At 42.2% G+C, this 16,969-nt stretch overlaps 1 protein-coding gene across 30 annotated transcripts in view; it reads left to right on the top strand.

Annotated features, from left to right (window-relative positions):
- The window catches only part of LOC119164399 (CUGBP Elav-like family member 1-A), a 646,479-nt gene that overhangs the window by 572,465 nt on the left and 57,045 nt on the right, over positions 1 to 16,969 (top strand). For 14 of the 30 annotated variants that reach the window (XM_075871581.1, XM_075871606.1, XM_075871607.1 and 11 more), the window contains 7 exons: positions 4,502 to 4,559; positions 6,348 to 6,362; positions 8,454 to 8,531; positions 10,934 to 11,020; positions 12,713 to 12,772; positions 15,158 to 15,250; positions 16,551 to 16,643. In XM_075871581.1, the coding sequence (XP_075727696.1) occupies positions 4,502 to 4,559; positions 6,348 to 6,362; positions 8,454 to 8,531; positions 10,934 to 11,020; positions 12,713 to 12,772; positions 15,158 to 15,250; positions 16,551 to 16,643 (484 nt within the window). The remainder of the gene's footprint in view (positions 1 to 4,501; positions 4,560 to 6,347; positions 6,363 to 8,453; positions 8,532 to 10,933; positions 11,021 to 12,712; positions 12,773 to 15,157; positions 15,251 to 16,550; positions 16,644 to 16,969) is intronic. The other 16 variants (XM_075871598.1, XM_075871599.1, XM_075871595.1 and 13 more) reach the window with 6 other exon arrangements.

Below are 16,969 nucleotides of genomic sequence, written 5' to 3'. Positions count from 1 at the left end.
GCCGCCGGGTGGCGATAACTCTTGGCCCGATTTCTGCCACGGGCGGCGCTAGGAGTGCCTTACACGAACAAGAAGAGAAGTGCCGACCCCCCCCCCCCCCCCCCCCCCCCCGCCGTCAACTCCATTCCGTTATGTATGATTTTTTTGCCGAGCGAGAAACGCCCGACATGTAGCAAACGCAAATATTGCAGGAACGAAGGACCGAGCCACAAAATTGTGATTAATTGCACCCTTTTGCATGATTAAAGGTACTCGGGTGTGTCTTTCCGCTCTTTCTTTTTTTTTTTCTTGTTCTTTGTACTCCTCTTTGGTACTCCTGCAATTCTTCAGTTATACCCTGATAGAGCTTCCATGAATATGCTGCTCCTTGAAAAGCAGCCAGGGCAAGCATACTTTTTTTTATTGCAGACATTAATTTGCAGTGGCCATGTTTGTTTTTTAAGCGCACGTGAATTACGTCTCGCTCCTGCGCAGGCCTAGTAAATGTCTTTTTGCCGGATCCCATGAAACGCCATAGGAAACGTTTCTTAAAGTTTGCAAGTTCCATAATTCAATTACTTGCTGAAGTAGTAGTGCGTCTGCACGCTCACGCAAGATTTATAGGGGCTCTGCTCGGTTCACACGCATTCGCTGAGTTTACAATCTGTTCTGACTTTCTTCCTGAAGGTTATGAGTGAGTGTTTTTTTTTTTTTTTTGCGAGCTTTCGCTTCTTTACTTATGTGATAGCTTTATTACACCTTCTCTGGTAAATGTTTCAGTCTGTACTGAATTGAGTGAGAAAGAGATATTAAATAAAAAATTAAGTGCATCATCGGGCATTACACAAAATGTTTTCAGGAGAGGTGTAGTTTTAATAAATATGCAGGAGATACCGTGTTTCCAAGATCGAGTCTGTCAAAAACTACACTCTAAGAAATAACTGAGTAAATAGGGTGTCTTTTCGTCCATCAACAATGATCGTCATCTATTTTGCGCTGGAATAACACATTTCGAACCAGTTGGTTGTTCATACCGAGGTGAGAACAGCACATACTGAGGAGGACATACCAAGGAGACACAGCCACATGTGCTAACAACTGATGTTTTTATTGCTCATGTGTAATGAAAATAAATGGCACGTATCGACAAAAAAAGAGGAGAGGCACAGCATAAGAAGCAAGGCTTGATGAAAGAACACTCAAAGCCCAAGAAATCATCGAACCACAAAATATGATGAAACCTGAAAAACAGCTGCGTCTGCACTCCTTCTGTAGCCCTTCTAGATAGCTAGCTTACCTATCGGGTTAGATAATCACTGCCCTTTTTAGTTGTCTGATTTGAGTGCTATTCTGATTTAAGTGTTCTTCTCTCCAGCTTTGCTTCTTTTGTTGTGCATCTCTCCATCTTTTTGTTTTTTGTTGGTGCGTGTTATTTATTTTCATGGCACCCCTAGTGCATGATTATCATTGTGATATAGCATTCTTGATAGCAAAGTGACCAGCGCCGAGTTTTCAAGAAAGAAAGCGCTGGTAAGACCATCATTGGTGTGGGACAAGAAGGCACCCATTTTACTTGGCCATTTATGGGAGTATATGTACCTTGCATGTCTTAAGTGTTGTGGAAACTGTATGATATATTTTGTCAATTACTTCTTTTGCTTCTCACTTGCTGCATGTAAATTTACGTAAATTGGCATCAATACTCGCGAGTATAAAGGTGGCCTAAATGGTTCTCCTCTAATACCCTTTCTGTGAATGAGTTTCAACTTCACTTCGAAAACACCTTGTGTGCTGTGATAGTGTGATTTACAATGTGGTCATTTAGAATGGTGTATTCAAATGTATTGAAATGTGGAATACCATACCAGGTCACATTTGTTCATTACAAAAATATGAATTTCTGAAGGCACCAAAGGGCAGTATGCACTAATCCTTGCTTTTTTGCTTTTTTTGCTTTACAATGTTTGTGATATTATGTTAATGGTATTTTTTGCAATTCCCCAACCTGTCAGTTTCTGTTAATCTCACCTATTCTCGGTTTTCTTTTTATTATTATTATTATTATTATTAACTGCTTTGCGCCCGCTTTTGCGACAGCCTTGCGACCGAGCTGCAGTATGAGGATGGATGGATGAAAAACTTTTATTGGGGTCCTGAAGGATTCCACCCCCGTTTTATAGGGGTAGAATCGCGGGCCGCTCCCACGTTGGGACGGGGAGGCCCAGCCTCACCGCCGCATCGTGTGAGAAAATTTTAAGAAATGAGGAGGAGGAGGAATAAACAATAATTTATTGAGTGTTAAAAAAACAGATAATAAACAGATAATAAATGGATAATAAAACAGTTGGTGTGGTCTAGGCGATGTCTAATTGGTGTCGTTATTTATAAACTGCCAATGACGTATTACAAGGACAGCGAATAGTAGTTCCTTCTATTTGTCGGCCAGACGAGCACTGAGGTCAATTGGAAATATATGTCACAGTTTATATGTCAAAGTTATACACCACACAACATTATATCACAGTCACACTCATACCTCGTTTTAACAGTCACATCTCCAATGAAAATACTTCTATATGAAACTTCATTATAAATACGTATTGTTAACACTTTACTTATGGCTAAACTATTCCTTACTTCATTATAACTAATAATTCAATATACAGTAAATACTCGTTGACCCAGATCTCACGGGACCGGTGAACATATCTGAGTCAACCAAATTCTGGATTATTGAATGTACCATAAAAAAAAAATTAAAAAATGTACTCCGCACAGACAAACCTTTATTTCATGAAAAACTGCCTTAACTTACTCTGCCTCGACATCGGAATCATTGCTAGAGGAGGAGGAGGAGGAACAATCTTCTTCAACCCCATGTGGTGGTGGTGTGCCCGCTCGCTGTCGTGAGAACAGATGCAGAACTCCGCGAGGACAGCGAGGGCTTCAGCGGCCTCCTGCGCGGTGCGATGTCACGTCGGCTCATCTTGAATGTCATCATCGGAAAAGTGATTCTTACCCACTTCAAGTACTTCCAATAATAGGGCTGTTTAGAATTCACAATTGCAAATGTTGCGGGCATTGCTTTAGTTGCGAGTGCCATATAAGCTTTAGAATAGTATTTGCTCCCCCTAGGGAAACGTCTTGGGACTTTCCCCCCAACCGCAAGCCCAAATACTCGGAAGCTACACACAGCACTTCGCGGGCTTCGCGAGCCGCGATCACCGCACGTTATTGGGGATTTTCTGCAGGTGAGCCGCGAATCCAAATGGCGGCTCGCGTTACGACGCATGCGCAGTGGCAGCGCTCATGGTGCGCTATCCATCAGTCGGCGAACCAGCAACGGCCACACCATCATCAGCGCGCACAAACACAGCTAGAGAACCTAACAACAGTTCCTATGTTAAAGCGCCAACTTGCCCAACATTCAACCGTTTTGATGTACCCGAGCTGCACATGATATGCACGAAGTGACAACGCAAAGAAATCAGCTGATGTAGCAGTGTCTGCACAAACTGTTCCATTGTCCGCGCATGTGGCACCATGTGTGGCGCATTTCGCAGACACTGGATGCACTGGCAGCCCAAGCCTTTTCACTGGGTGGTGACTAGCACCACCTGGCCACTTCCCTTCTCATTCACTATCATCATGATCATATTGTGCTGCTGTTCGTTCGGTTTTCTCCGTAACTTCGGTTTCGCCGCCGGTTACAGTGGCGGAGATGGGACTCCACGCTTTCAGTAACGGGAATCAGTTACTGAAAGCATGAAGCCTTGATAACCCTCTCTGTAATCGTCCGAGTTAACCGGTGCGCATATAAATCCCTCCGAATTAACGAGCATTTGACACCTTTGAAGAAATATACAGTTTTGCCAGGACCGAGCCGCATGTTCGAGTTAACCGAATTTCCGAGTTAACGAGATCCGAATAAACAAGCTTTTGCTGTATGGAGGTTTGAGTGTATATCTTGGGTATGTCATAGGAGCACATCTGCTTCAAAGTATAGGTGGCAAATCGTGGTTTGTCTGCCACAGTGGATGACTAACTACAATGCTCCTCTGCTGAATTGAAGGTCTCAAGTTTATCCCAGCCATGGTGGTTGCATTTCGGTGGATGGGAAAAGGTAGAGGCCCGTGTACTGTGCGATATCGGTGCACGGTGAACAACACGAAATGGTCAAAATTTTAAGAGCCCTCTAGTACAATGTACTTCATATTCGTAGTCATATTGGGGCTAATAATAAGCCCTAGACAATAATATCATTTACTGTTGAAATTATAGTTTACAATAAAGTAAATTATCACTTCATTTTATAAATGTAAATCACTGTGTTCTATGTCACACTCGTTCAGCAAAGTGATCAACAACTATTTGCATATTTATCCATCATCTTTTTGGCATATCGTTGTTGAAAACTGTGCTATTATTCCTCATTGTGTGCATAATATTCATTATATGCATTTCCTTCTTTCGCGTCTTAAAATTTTTAACATTATTTTCACATTTATGTTGTTCTCTGCAGCAAGCCGCCCAGGCAGGTGCGTTTCCAGGCTTTGCCAATCTTCCGCAGCTGAGCAGTGGTAAGTCACATATGGTTTCTTCCCAACTTTTAAAAAATATATCTTTTGTCGTTATATATCACAAGAACACATGTCGCAGAATACAATAGTACTCCTTCGACAATATGAGGGAAAGTTGGGTCGTGTGTCGCACTACGCCAGAAGACAGTAGTAAGGCTATGGAACTAGTACCAGCTGCTTGTCAATCATTGAAGAAGCACAGATAACTAACTATCTGTGATGTGCCATATATTAAATGCAGATGTGCTTTTATTAGCCTAGTGGTGATGGCAGTAAAGTTTTTATTGATTGTTAAAATAGTGAAACGAAGCTCAACCAACTATGTAGAAATGATTTTTTAAGGGGCCACTCACCAGGCCCCATACCGAATTTTAGTTAGACAGTGGAAGTTGTTGGGTGTCCGATGAGGAACATTTTGCCACAAAACTTTTTTGAATTGTTTCATCACATGCGGAGAAACAAGTTTTTTGAAGTGGCGTGAAACGAGGATGAGAGGAGGGGAGCTCGAAACGCTTACCGCTCCTCCGCGTAGCCTTCACAAGCCAAATCTCTTTCCCACCTTCTCCAGCATCCGACCATGAAGTGACGTGCGCATGACGTGCCCAAACAAGTCCGACCCCCAAGATGGCGGGCAGCATTGCTTTGTTGACTAGCGTTACTTTGTGGTCTTCTGCCTGCTTCTGCGGGATTATTTGGAAACGATACGTGGTAGAATAGATGAGCACAATGAGTATGCGAATACATAGGAGCGTTCCACGGCGGTCGTCTGCTCATAGCGATGACCGCGGGAACATGAGCGCATGTGAAACGCTGGCACATTAGCCCCGCATCTCGTAGCATTTCATGGGAAAAATGAAAGAGAAAGCATCTCATTATTTATTTCAAGTTTTTATTAATCTCCTAAAGCAACAAATATATAAACTAGGCATGTTGTGTTAAATAATTTTTCCCATGTCACATGGTATACTGTTGACAAGGTCGGAGCAGAGTCGTCTTCGTAGAGGACCAATGTCATTGCATTGCCGTGTACGTAGGGCCATTCCTACGCCCACGTCATGCCCTCATTCTCTAGGCGTGCGCCGGCAGAGGGGAGGGGGAGCACCGTTCATCTTGAAATTTTACCCATTTCTGCAGCGCGTAGCGCATTGCGCTTGTCAGCTCAAAATTGTCAAACCTGGTGAGTGGCCCTTTAAAGCTGGGAGAAGATTTCTCAGCTGACATAGTTCTGAGCAGCACATAGATAGTAACTTAAGGTAATTTATGTAATGGTGGTAGCTTCCTTCACTGCAGTCTTGCATAAGCATGGACATGGTAATTTTTATTTCGTTTTTCAAAATATTCCAAAATATTTGCTATGCTGACTTAAATCAGTAAGACTTTATTCATGGCATGTATGTTATCAAATTTATGTTTTAAATAGAGCAAGCTCAATTACAATTAATTCATATAGTTATGTCACACTCTCTTATGTGCTTGTTTAGTAGCTGTTACTGTTTATTAAGCAGCTTTTTTTTTTACACTTCCCGTCATTTGTCAGAATAATCGAATAAACTAAGGTAGAAGCCTCCTCGAAGGCACTCGATCGTTGAATAGTTGCTTTGCAGATATTAAACTACGAGCCTCTCAAAATAGATTTCGCACTAAAAGATTTTTTGTTCATAGCTGGCTATACGGAATTATTGAATAAAAGCTTGTTCTTCATGTACACTGTTAACATATTAGTAATTGAAATAGGATAAAAAACGTAATTAGCAGCACATTGCTGATGGAAACTCTTCGCTGTTACAGAACATCGGAGGTTGAGTAAGTAACACTAAATCAGTTCCTCGCATGCAGTTTCGTCTTTTTGCTTATAATGGGGTATAGTGAATGTTGCTTGTACTTGCTTTTGCATAATTCGTTTGTAGTCCTGATGCTAAGTAGACAGTGCCTTTAAGTGAGTTTTTTCAAACAACTTTTTGCCTCTCTTTAGGATTGCATTACCTTCAACCGTTTTTTTTTTTTTTTTTGGGGGGGGGGGTGAGAGCAGGGTGGAGTTTTCAAGGCATGAACATGTGAATACACAACCTCTTTCACCTACCTCACAAGCATCCAGTGTAGCCAGGTGCTGCCTAGCTAACAAGCAAATAACAATCAGAGAAAAAGCCTCCCCCCCCTTCCAAAAAACAAAAAAGCTGCACAACTTTTCAAAGAAGCCAGGAAAAGTGGATATTTAATAAATTTTTTATTCTTGTGTAATATTTTTTGTGATAATAAAAAATGTCGCTCAAGTAAAAAGGGGAGTCGAAAACGTCACTTATGTGCGCAATAATGAGCAAAAGCACATGTTTACTTCTTAACATTGTCTTCAAGATAGTCTCTCTTTGGTTGAATGCATGTTTGTCATGGCATGATTAGCGATACCACTTGATTTTGCCCAGCGTATGTTTAACTTCAACACTCAACTACTCATACTCATCGTCAGACGTGCTACTGGTGAGTACGAGGACTACTAAAATAACTACATTTGCTGTGAAAATACCAACAACCACCAAATAACGCACTGAAATTTCATAGCGGAGCTCGAGCTGATCATAGCGGAGCTCGAAGCTTTGCCAGTTGTCGCAAACGGGTGGAACATTTGAAGGCCGCTTTCTTCTCTTGTTATAACACATGAAAAATCACGTGGTAATTCCCTCGGGTTGAATAATAAGTGTAAATTTGTGAGTGTTCATTAAAGCATTTTATTAGAGAAATTAAGAGTCACCAGTGCAATGGACAAGTGTTTACCTATGATGCTGTAAATGTTGAAATTAATATGTATGTTCAATAAACATTGTATTGAAATAAACAATGTATTGAAATGCATGATAGTTTAGACAGTGGGAGAGGGCAATGTGACTGAGTGTTACACAAATAAAAGCTTCAGGTTAGACATTATTCTTCCTGCTTATATTAATTGCATGTTTGAAAAAGCTAATCACTTTTCATAATGGCTGTGGGGTATATATCGTCCATGGTGTTGCTACTTAAAATGTGTCAGTTTTTCTGTCTTGAAGTTGTGGTTCTATCTCACAAAACTATGCAGGTGAGGTGGTGTTTTTTGCTATATGTAGCATTGAATGATGCCATAATTTTATAGGAGTGCAACTAAGAGTGCTTTTAGGGGCGCCACCACAGACACAACTCACTCAAATATTATACTTGCACATTAGCACTTTGAAATATTGTGTTAAATTGCATGAACTAAAATGCATAAACTGGAGGAATGTGCAACGGTCTCGGCAGAGAACAGTGCTTTACGATAGGTGAAGAGACGCTGGAAGTTATGAGGAATATGTCTACTTAGGACAGGTAATAACCGTAGAGCCGAACCATGAGAGCGAAATAATAAGGAATAAACTACACCGTGTTCTAAATAATATGCGGAAGTCGGCTAGTTTTTGTAGAAAGAGTCATGCCCTAACGTGTAACTGTTACGTGTGATTAAGAGTATCTAGTAACATAAATGTGTGAGTAATATCAAAATGAAGCTTGGGGGTGGGGGGAAAGATGGCTGAGAGAAGTGGGCTAATTATCAAATGCATAGGTCACATAACTAATGGTCTTTTAGGGGAACTTAGATGGTGCTAAAGGGAGTGAGATTCAGCCAAGGATGCCACATGACACAGCTTCAGCCACACCTCGTTTTCAAAGGCTCCAGCGAGACCCCGTTTTTAAGAACTTTGCATGACCAGGTAGTTCGACAAGATTGGGTCATTCGCAGCATATTATTCATTGAATCGCTGATTGTAGACTTGCAGTAAAAGCTTGCACTTTGTAGTGAAACTGTAATATGTGGGCAGCGTGGCTTCGGTATTACGTCGCCTCGTTTGTGCTCTCTACATCCCATGCGTTTGTTGTCGTTCCACCCAGGTCTCGGATCCCTGAATGTGCAGCAGCAACTGGCAGCCCTGGCGGCAGCCCAGGCATCGGCCAACAACTCCAGCACAGGTGGGCAGGGGCACAGTGCAATCGATGAATGAATCAGTCAATTATAGCCTTCTCGGTCACACTAGGTCAATTATATCCTAGTTTTTCACATCGGTCATCAGTCAATGATATCCTAGCCAGTCACATGGGTCATCAGTCAATTATAGCCTAGTCAGTCACATCGGTCATCAGTCACTCATAGCCTAGTCAGTCGCATCGGTCATCAGTAAATCATAGCCTAATCAGACACATCGGTCACATGAAAAGTTCTCTCCGTGAGCCACATGGTAGAAAGAGGAGAGCAGAGAAAAAGCAGTTTTAACACGAAAGTGTTTTATGCAAAGGTCTACCAAGACTTTAGTGATGTATTTTCCTCATGAATAGGATGTTGCTAAAATGGATGCTGCCAAATTGGAAAGGAGATCGACCACATGATGTTGCGTCTGTGAAAAACCACAACACATTTGTGAAATCTTAAAAGTTCTCTGAATATTGTATGAAAAAATGTTTCCTTTTTTATTCTTTATTCAAGAATTACCTCACATCACCCTTGGGCATTACAGCAGGAGGGTTTACAACAGAGATACAAATAGATCTTCATTTACGCAACACACTTGTTCTTCAGAGAGCTTGTTCCATTCGGCTACACTCTTCAGTAAAAAAGAATTCGCAGACATGCACGTCCTGGGCCGGTATTCATGGATTTTGTGTTTGTGATCATTACGCATAGAAACATAAAAAGATGTATTTAAATAATTATCTTTGTTTATGCCTACCTTGTTGTTATACATTTGAAAAAACAGTTTTAGCCTTAACTTCCGTTTTCGTGAAGACAATTATCAATTCAATTCTTTTTTCATCATTGTGACACTGTTCATTCTATGGTACCTGCCCAGTACGTACCTGGCTGCTCTGTTTTGGATACCTTCTATTTGAGAAATGAGACTGGCTTCCGATGGATCCCATAGTTGGCAAGCGTACTTTAATATAGGTCTAACACATGTAGTAAATGCACTTCGTTTTAATTCAAATTCGCGACATCTTAGGTTTGGTTGAACAAAGTTTAGGCTCGGTCCGGCCTTACCAAACTCTCAGTGATGTCCTCATTTCATGAGCAGTCATCAGAAAACACGACGCCTAAGTACTTAAGACATTAACGGTGGTAAGAACCTCCTTATTTATAGAATAGTTATTTATTATTGGTTTTTTTCTTCTAGTAAAACACATATGGATATACTTTTTCACGTTTAAACACATGTTCCACTGTTTACACCAATTATATATTCTGTTCAAGTCTCCTTGTAACGCTGTCGCATTTTTGTCGTAACCTGTATGTCTCAATCTTGTATTTTGTATTGTGTAACATAGTGTTCGTTATTATTTGCGCCACTTATGCTGCTGTTGACGATTGTATATCTGTTCCAATGTAACCTCACCGCCACCCCATTTACTGTAATCCGCCCTATGTAATGCCTGGCAAGGGCTTTTAGGGTTAAAAAAAAGCAACCTTCAGCAAAGGTTTGCCACTGGGAATCAAACCTCGGACTTCTCCGGCCACGATGGTATCCCCTCAAAAATAACTGTACATTTTCTATGCTCTTGAGTGCTTCAGCTTTCATTTCAGGCAAAGATGGGCAACAAAATTTTCGGGTCGGTACCACTTCAGTGCAGAACCAACAATTCCAAGTGGATACTCTTCTAACGTGATAGCATTAAAGAGCTCGTTTCGCGTAAATTCCGGCATCGGTGTCGGCATGGGCAACATTGGCTGTAAGCGAAAAATTACCATTTTGTGCGCGACCAAAAAAAAATCAAGACACGAATAAAATAAACATAAAAAAATTATGAGCAAGTGAGGACCGAGTGTAGGCCATTTGCATAGCAGGTGAGTGTTCTATGAGCATGCGCTGCAGCTGTTTTCCGAGCCCTCCGCCCCACCGCTTTGTCATTGTCGCTCATACTCGAAGTACATAGACTGCCGGCGAAAGAGAAAGCGCGCCAAGAGCAAACACATTTTAACGCAAGAGCGAACGCGGTCTCCCATCACACGAGAGCACACATCGGAGTGGAGAGAGCACCGCAGCACCATCTAGTGAGCAATTTGAGCTCTTGGCACATGCTGTGGCACGTGCGAGTGCCACAGCGCCATCTAGTGAGTGCTCCGAGTACTAGCAGTGGCTAGTACAACACGGGACTTGCCTAGGCCTCGGGAAGCTTCGCCCCCAAAGGGTATGCAGTTAGTGGTCAAGTACCTACTAGGAACAGGGCATAACTATTGCGTTCAACTCTCGAAGGCAAACCTTAAGGGTTCCCCATTTTTGCAGTTCATCCTTGAATATGGTAGCTTGTCACTTACGAGGAGCATTATAGAGCGTTTTACGCTGGGTTCGTGTGTGTTGTGACCACAGTGGCGTGTTGTGCAGGGCTGAACTCGCTCGGTCTCCAGGGTCTCACGGGGCAGGGAGTCACCAGTGCTTTGGCTTTGCCCAGCTCTGGTAACAACTCCACCGGTGAGCACCCCCTCCACTTTCCTTCTCGCATAGAGTTTCCTAAAATTTACCAGAAGGAACTCTGGTGCTGCAATTGCTCAGCCACCATGGGAATGATGGTACACATATTTGCCTAGTCTTCATGCTTGCGGCCTTGAAACATACTTCTGGCTTTGTTTATTGGCTGTGTTTGTGTTTCGTTTCAAACAAAAGAACGGTTCGTGCTGAACTTTGTGACCTGATTCAAATTGGCGAGCCTAAAAGGTCAAGGTGGCCAAGTGCAATTGCTAAACATTTGCTGAATGCCTTTTCATGACAAATCAGCTTCTAGAACCGCAAAGCCAAATGAAGCTGAAAGTACAAAGATTAGACAAATTTGTGTACGTGTACTACCTAATATTCCCGTGCTTACTGAAGTGCCGTGCATTGCAGCTCCTATAGACACGAGCGCCAGAGTTCTCTCTAGTGTATCTATAGGAAACTGTATGCCTCCTCTCCATTATGCTTGGCAGCGAAAACTTGCAGCAAAACGAATCTGAGAAAACGATCAGTGTTGTCGCATCTTGAGTACACGGCCTAGTATTTTAGGCTTCCAGTCCATCACGATAAGACGGCATTGAATGTAGCGATTCATGGTATTTATCGTCAACATAATTTCATTGTATTTATCGGCAACAAAATTTGGATTCGGCCCCATTTCAGATCTCTCTTTTAGTGTGTGACAGTGATCATTTCATGAAGGTTGTTGCAGTGGCTGTACTTAGATTATTATCATGCAATCGACATGCTCTGTGGCTTTGAGCTTTCGAAAGAGCAACGTTGCGTATTTCACTTCGACTGAAAATACATAAGGCCTATCGAGGTGTTTGGTCGTATTAGGTTGTGTTCGTGAAAAAGGTGAACAGTGAGAATTCTCTTGACTGTTCTGAACATTGTGAAATTCTGCCGTCTCGTCAACTCCGATTGCATCGAAAGGCCGGGACGGCCTCTCTCTGATTAACTGAAAATGCTGCCACAACAGAATTTGAAAACCTGTAATGGTCTTTGGCAGTTTGCAACAGTAATTACAGTTGGTGATGCTAAATGCAGAGCAGATACTTAAGGGGCCCTGCAACAGTTTTTGGAATAATTGTCTGACGACTTCACTGAAAGAGCCTATTGCCTTTTGATTCGTCTGCCGCAAAAATATTTAGAATCTGCCTAGTACGTGCGAAATCGCAGAGACTTGTTACACTCTTTAAGCACTTTGTCTCTCCTCTTGTACCAGCTAGCTTACTGAAATCTATGCAGATAGTGAGATGACAAAGAGGGCAAGAATATAAATTCTTCCTCAGCTCTATTCATCATCTTGAACACTTTCTCTTTGTGGGCACGTGGTGTCATCTAGTGGCAGCCTCACTAACTACGCAGCTGAAGACTATCAAATAAGCCACTGGCCGTGGACTCTGGGCATATAGTGAAGTAATTTTAGTATGTGGCACCATTTCCAGAAAGGGAGTGACTTTTAGCCAACTATGAGCATTAATAGTATATCTCGGGCCATGTCGTGTGCCATAACGCTTGGCTCGCATGTTAGTGGCAGCCTCAACTGCCCATCGGCAGCATTTTCAAACCATGCTGAAAAAGTATAGCAGGGCACGTTTAAAGCAGAGTGCTTTATAAGCCTTGGGCAGGCGTCGCTACATCTTCTAATTTGTGCGTTTCAATTTTCAGACCTCAGCTGTGCGAACTTACAAAGCCTCGCTGCACTTGCGAACCTAGCCAACAGCCCAGGTGAGCAAAGATCATTTTTATTAGTTGTTCTGTAGACCTGTATTTATTTGTGTGAGTGCTCCTGCCTGCAGTTCATCTACCGCATTGCGCACCTCAAAAAGTGGTCACGCGCTGTTGGGAAAGGGGGATGCGACATTCTTTCGTGGTACTCATTTTCCGGGGTTAGAAGCAAACCTTGGTAATATCGAAGGCAGCATGTTAGAGCTATATGTTCTAAAATTACAGTATTTTCCGGTAGCATCACATTTGCAGCTTATTCAGGTGAAGATCTTGAAGGAATGCATCAAATCATCACTCACTTGCAACATATTTTGAAGAAAGTTGCACTCCTACAACCTGGCAGTAGTTAAACATGTTCTTTCTTTCATTTGTAAACATCTTTTTGTTCCCATCTTTTGTAAATCCTTGTTCTTTCTTTTTTTTCCCCGCGTAATGTGATAGAACTGTGTGGCAGTTGTTCTCAATAGCTTCCATAATGTGTGGACAAGTTGCCGTTTGTGTAGCTCGGCTTGCATTGGCAGACTTAAAAGGCTCAGAGTAGCACGTGAATATCACAGTCTTTTTTTACGGTTTCGCGCTCATTTGCCGTCTATTGAAAGCTGCATTTTGTAAAAAAGTTCTTGCAACTTATGCTTTGGGCTAGGTGGCGAGCTTTGGCGTGTGTGTCTACAGCATCCTTCTTTTTTTAGAGTGAACTTTTGATTTTGTTTTGCTTGCATTCACATGTCACTTGATCTGGGTGTAACACTCTAAAAGCAGTTGCACTCTTTCGGGACCTTTTCTCGCACACTTGAAGACAAAAAAAAGGCATTTTCGGGGCGTCTTTCAACCACTCAACAGTAATCACAACTTATCTCGCATGTCTCTCCAAAGAGTGCAAATGGTTTAGAGTCGATGTGTGCATGAGAAGGTGTCGCTGCATGAGGTGTTTTTTTTTTCTTTTAATTTTTCTGGTTTTGGATATGCCTTCCTGCTGCATGCTGCTTGTTGTGGCTTTTTTTTACACTTCCCTGTGGTGTGCTGTGTGTTTCATTCGCTTACATCAGAAAAGGGCATTAGGTCAAAGGAGTTTAGTATGACGGGGCAACATTATTTACGCTTGCAGCACTTTCACTGTGAACCGGTTTAAAAGCCAGCCATGTACTCCTCTCAGTACTTTGAAAGCATCATTGGTCTCTGACATCTATATTGATATTATATGCCCTTATGTAGAACCACCTCAACATAATTTTGTTTCAGACTAGAATTTCCTTTCCTTGGAGAAAGCTCTAGTCGAATCCCATCTAAACTAAATGAACTTAATTTTTGCCTTTAGTGTCCCTAAAAGTGATGCAGCATTTGGGTTATGATATGAGTTATGGCATGGGTTATGACATCCAGCTGGTTTATCACATGGGTTGTGGCATCCACCTAATACACTCATACCTCGTTATAACAAAGTTGCACCTTACATGAAAGTAAGTTTGTTATATTCGAAAATTTGTTATAAAGTTTTAGTTCTAACGCTATATCTATTGCAAGGCAATTTTTAATTTACTTTGTTATAAGCAATATTTTGTTATATCCAGGTTCGCTATATTGAGGTCCGAGTGTACTGGTTTTCCAAATACCAGAGCAACCGAACGGAACCTAAGATGCAAAAAATATACATATGAGTCAGTGATGTGAGGATGGTAATAGTTGACGACGGGTATATGAGGACGGATAATAGTTGATGTGATGAGTATGACTGCATTCATGAGACCTTGACAGCACAGGCGCAAGCCAGTGAAACACAGGCACACCACTTCTGCAAGGCAGGTCGAATGCCAGAGTACATTAACCAGCGCTGAGATGTAATATTAAGGAAAGGGGCAGTTTACCGCTGTCGCCGTTTCGAGCGGTGATGAAGGCATTTTGTTTCATAAAGAACAAACAGGCGAGGTGATCAGTAACGTAGGCTTAATTGAAATTTGAAACTAATGGCAGTATCTGTTGATCACTTTTTGCCAGCAGCCCTTGCCGCACCTCCAGAATGATCCTTTCTCAGATACGGAAAAAAAAAAAGCGACACCAAAGTGGCAAAGCAGCAGAAAGGATATATATGTGCATAGCTCTTCCCAAGCACCTACAATATTTTTTTTTTGCCTTTTCTTACATCCACTCCCACCTCTCCCTCACTCTCTGTTGTGTCCCCACTCCCCCCTTTTTTTTTTCTCCCTTGTTTGTTTCACACATTTTCCCTCCCCATCCCTACTTGGTGTTGTGTTACCACCTGCTTGCCCTCCCCAACTCTCATTCAATCCCTCCCTCTCTCCCTCCCTGGCTATGGCTGCTTCCTCTGTGGGATGCGGTGTTGTGCGCGCTCGCACGCGATGCTGCGGCCATGCCTCCCCGCCCATGTAGTGCATCCAACCGCGCTCCCCGATCAGCCCTTGCCTCCCTCTTGCCTGGTACTGACAGCCGAACGCCACATGTCCGCCCCGGTCACTAACCCAGGTGAGAGTGCCCCACCCCACTGCTTCACCTGCTCCCATCTTCCTCTCCAGTAGCGAGACCCTCACCCTCGCCCTAGGTGACCTGCTCGAGCCACTATGCTCGAGTGAGCAGCCACTCCTTAGCAAGTGGTCGCACTGCTGAAGTTTTTATTTCTTCATTTATTTTATTTATGTATATATTTATGTATTTAGCATACCCCACCGACTCTCGTTGGAGCATTAGGTAAGAGCAGTGTAGAAAAAGCAAAGTGTACAATTGTAAAGATTTGATGTAGTATAGAAACAATTATATTTCTAACAATAGTAAAATTCTGTAATTTCAAAGATGAATTTGCTCATTAAATATACATTGATTATGGAAATTACTAGCAAATGAAGCTAGGTGTAATGAGTGTTTAGTTCAAGGAACACATTGTTGTTAGCTACAGCAGTAATGCCGTTCAATATCATGGTAAGACTGACTGTAATAAAACAAATGTTTAGAATGAAAAGTCCTCAGGTCAGGATTAGTTGTAGTCTAAAAAAAAATGGACGTTTTAAGAAGTGTGAAGGGCTGCTGTCTGCGGTATAACGAAAGCAGAAATGTAGATCGGTGCCTCAGTTTTACAACGATGCTTTTTCTGACGGCAGCACATTTGACGACATTCACGTTTTTGCCTGTGGTCAGATTGACGAACCACAAACATTGTCAGTGGCATCTGCTGGCCATGAATGATAGACGATATAAGAATTAAGCCAAGCAGAATTTATTGCTGGGAAATAGCAGCCCACATTGTTGCTGGTTCCTTGGGACATGCAGCTCATTTCTGCTCGTGCATCTTCGTCGGGTTTGCTCCTGTCTTTTACTGTTGAAAGATTGAATTAGTATACCGTCCAGCATTGATAAAACGAATAATAATTATTAGCAAAGTTACTGAAAAAATTGCCTTGCTGTTAACATAGTTTAACTAATGCAGTGGTGGAAGTGTTGCCCCAATATCTCCAAACTGCTGTAAAAGAGAAGCGATACTTCATGCTGTTCGAAACCTGTTCCGAAATGACACAGAGAATAAAAAGGATGAACTTTCACTCTTAAATCAACTCATAAGTACTAAAGAAAGTGAAAACAATCTGAGTACTATCACCTCAGTGTTCGCAGAGTGGATAGACTGTAAGGTTCCTTTTTCTTGTAGTATTGTGTATGCGTGCATACTCGGGCCACGCTTTTTGACCACGAGATTGCTTTACACTTTGACCTTTGGCTCAGTGAGTACAGCTGTCCGTTCTTCCTTTTCTCTCTCTGTTTTCGCTCCCCAATGCAGGCATCAACCCCATGGTAGTGCAGAACCTTGCAGCACTAGCGGCAGCCGGAAGCGGAAACAGCTCTGCCGGGATTCCGGGGCTCTCGGCGGCGGGTGAGCTGCTCCCCATTCCTGACCTTTTTTGCCTTTGTGGCAGGTGCTTCACAAAGATGTACCGTATTTACTTGCATAATCCTCACACTTTTTTTCGGTGGAAATTCGATGCGAAGTGGGGGGTGCGAGAATTGCACGGGGAAAACTTTCCACGAAAACGTATAAAGCGAAACAAACAAAAAAACGCAAGTGGCCGTAAATCGAGATTTTCACACAAGCAACTAACAGCAAGCTTTGAAAAATACTAATTAAAACCTACCTCAACAATAAAAGCACTGGTTCAACACAAAGGAAAATTTATTTGAGACACAAAAAGTGCAAGCAAA

Source organism: Rhipicephalus microplus, chromosome 8 (assembly GCF_043290135.1).
Source record: "Rhipicephalus microplus isolate Deutch F79 chromosome 8, USDA_Rmic, whole genome shotgun sequence".
NCBI classification, from domain to species: Eukaryota; Metazoa; Arthropoda; class Arachnida; order Ixodida; family Ixodidae; genus Rhipicephalus; species Rhipicephalus microplus.
This window is presented reverse-complemented; position numbering and strand designations above follow the sequence as displayed.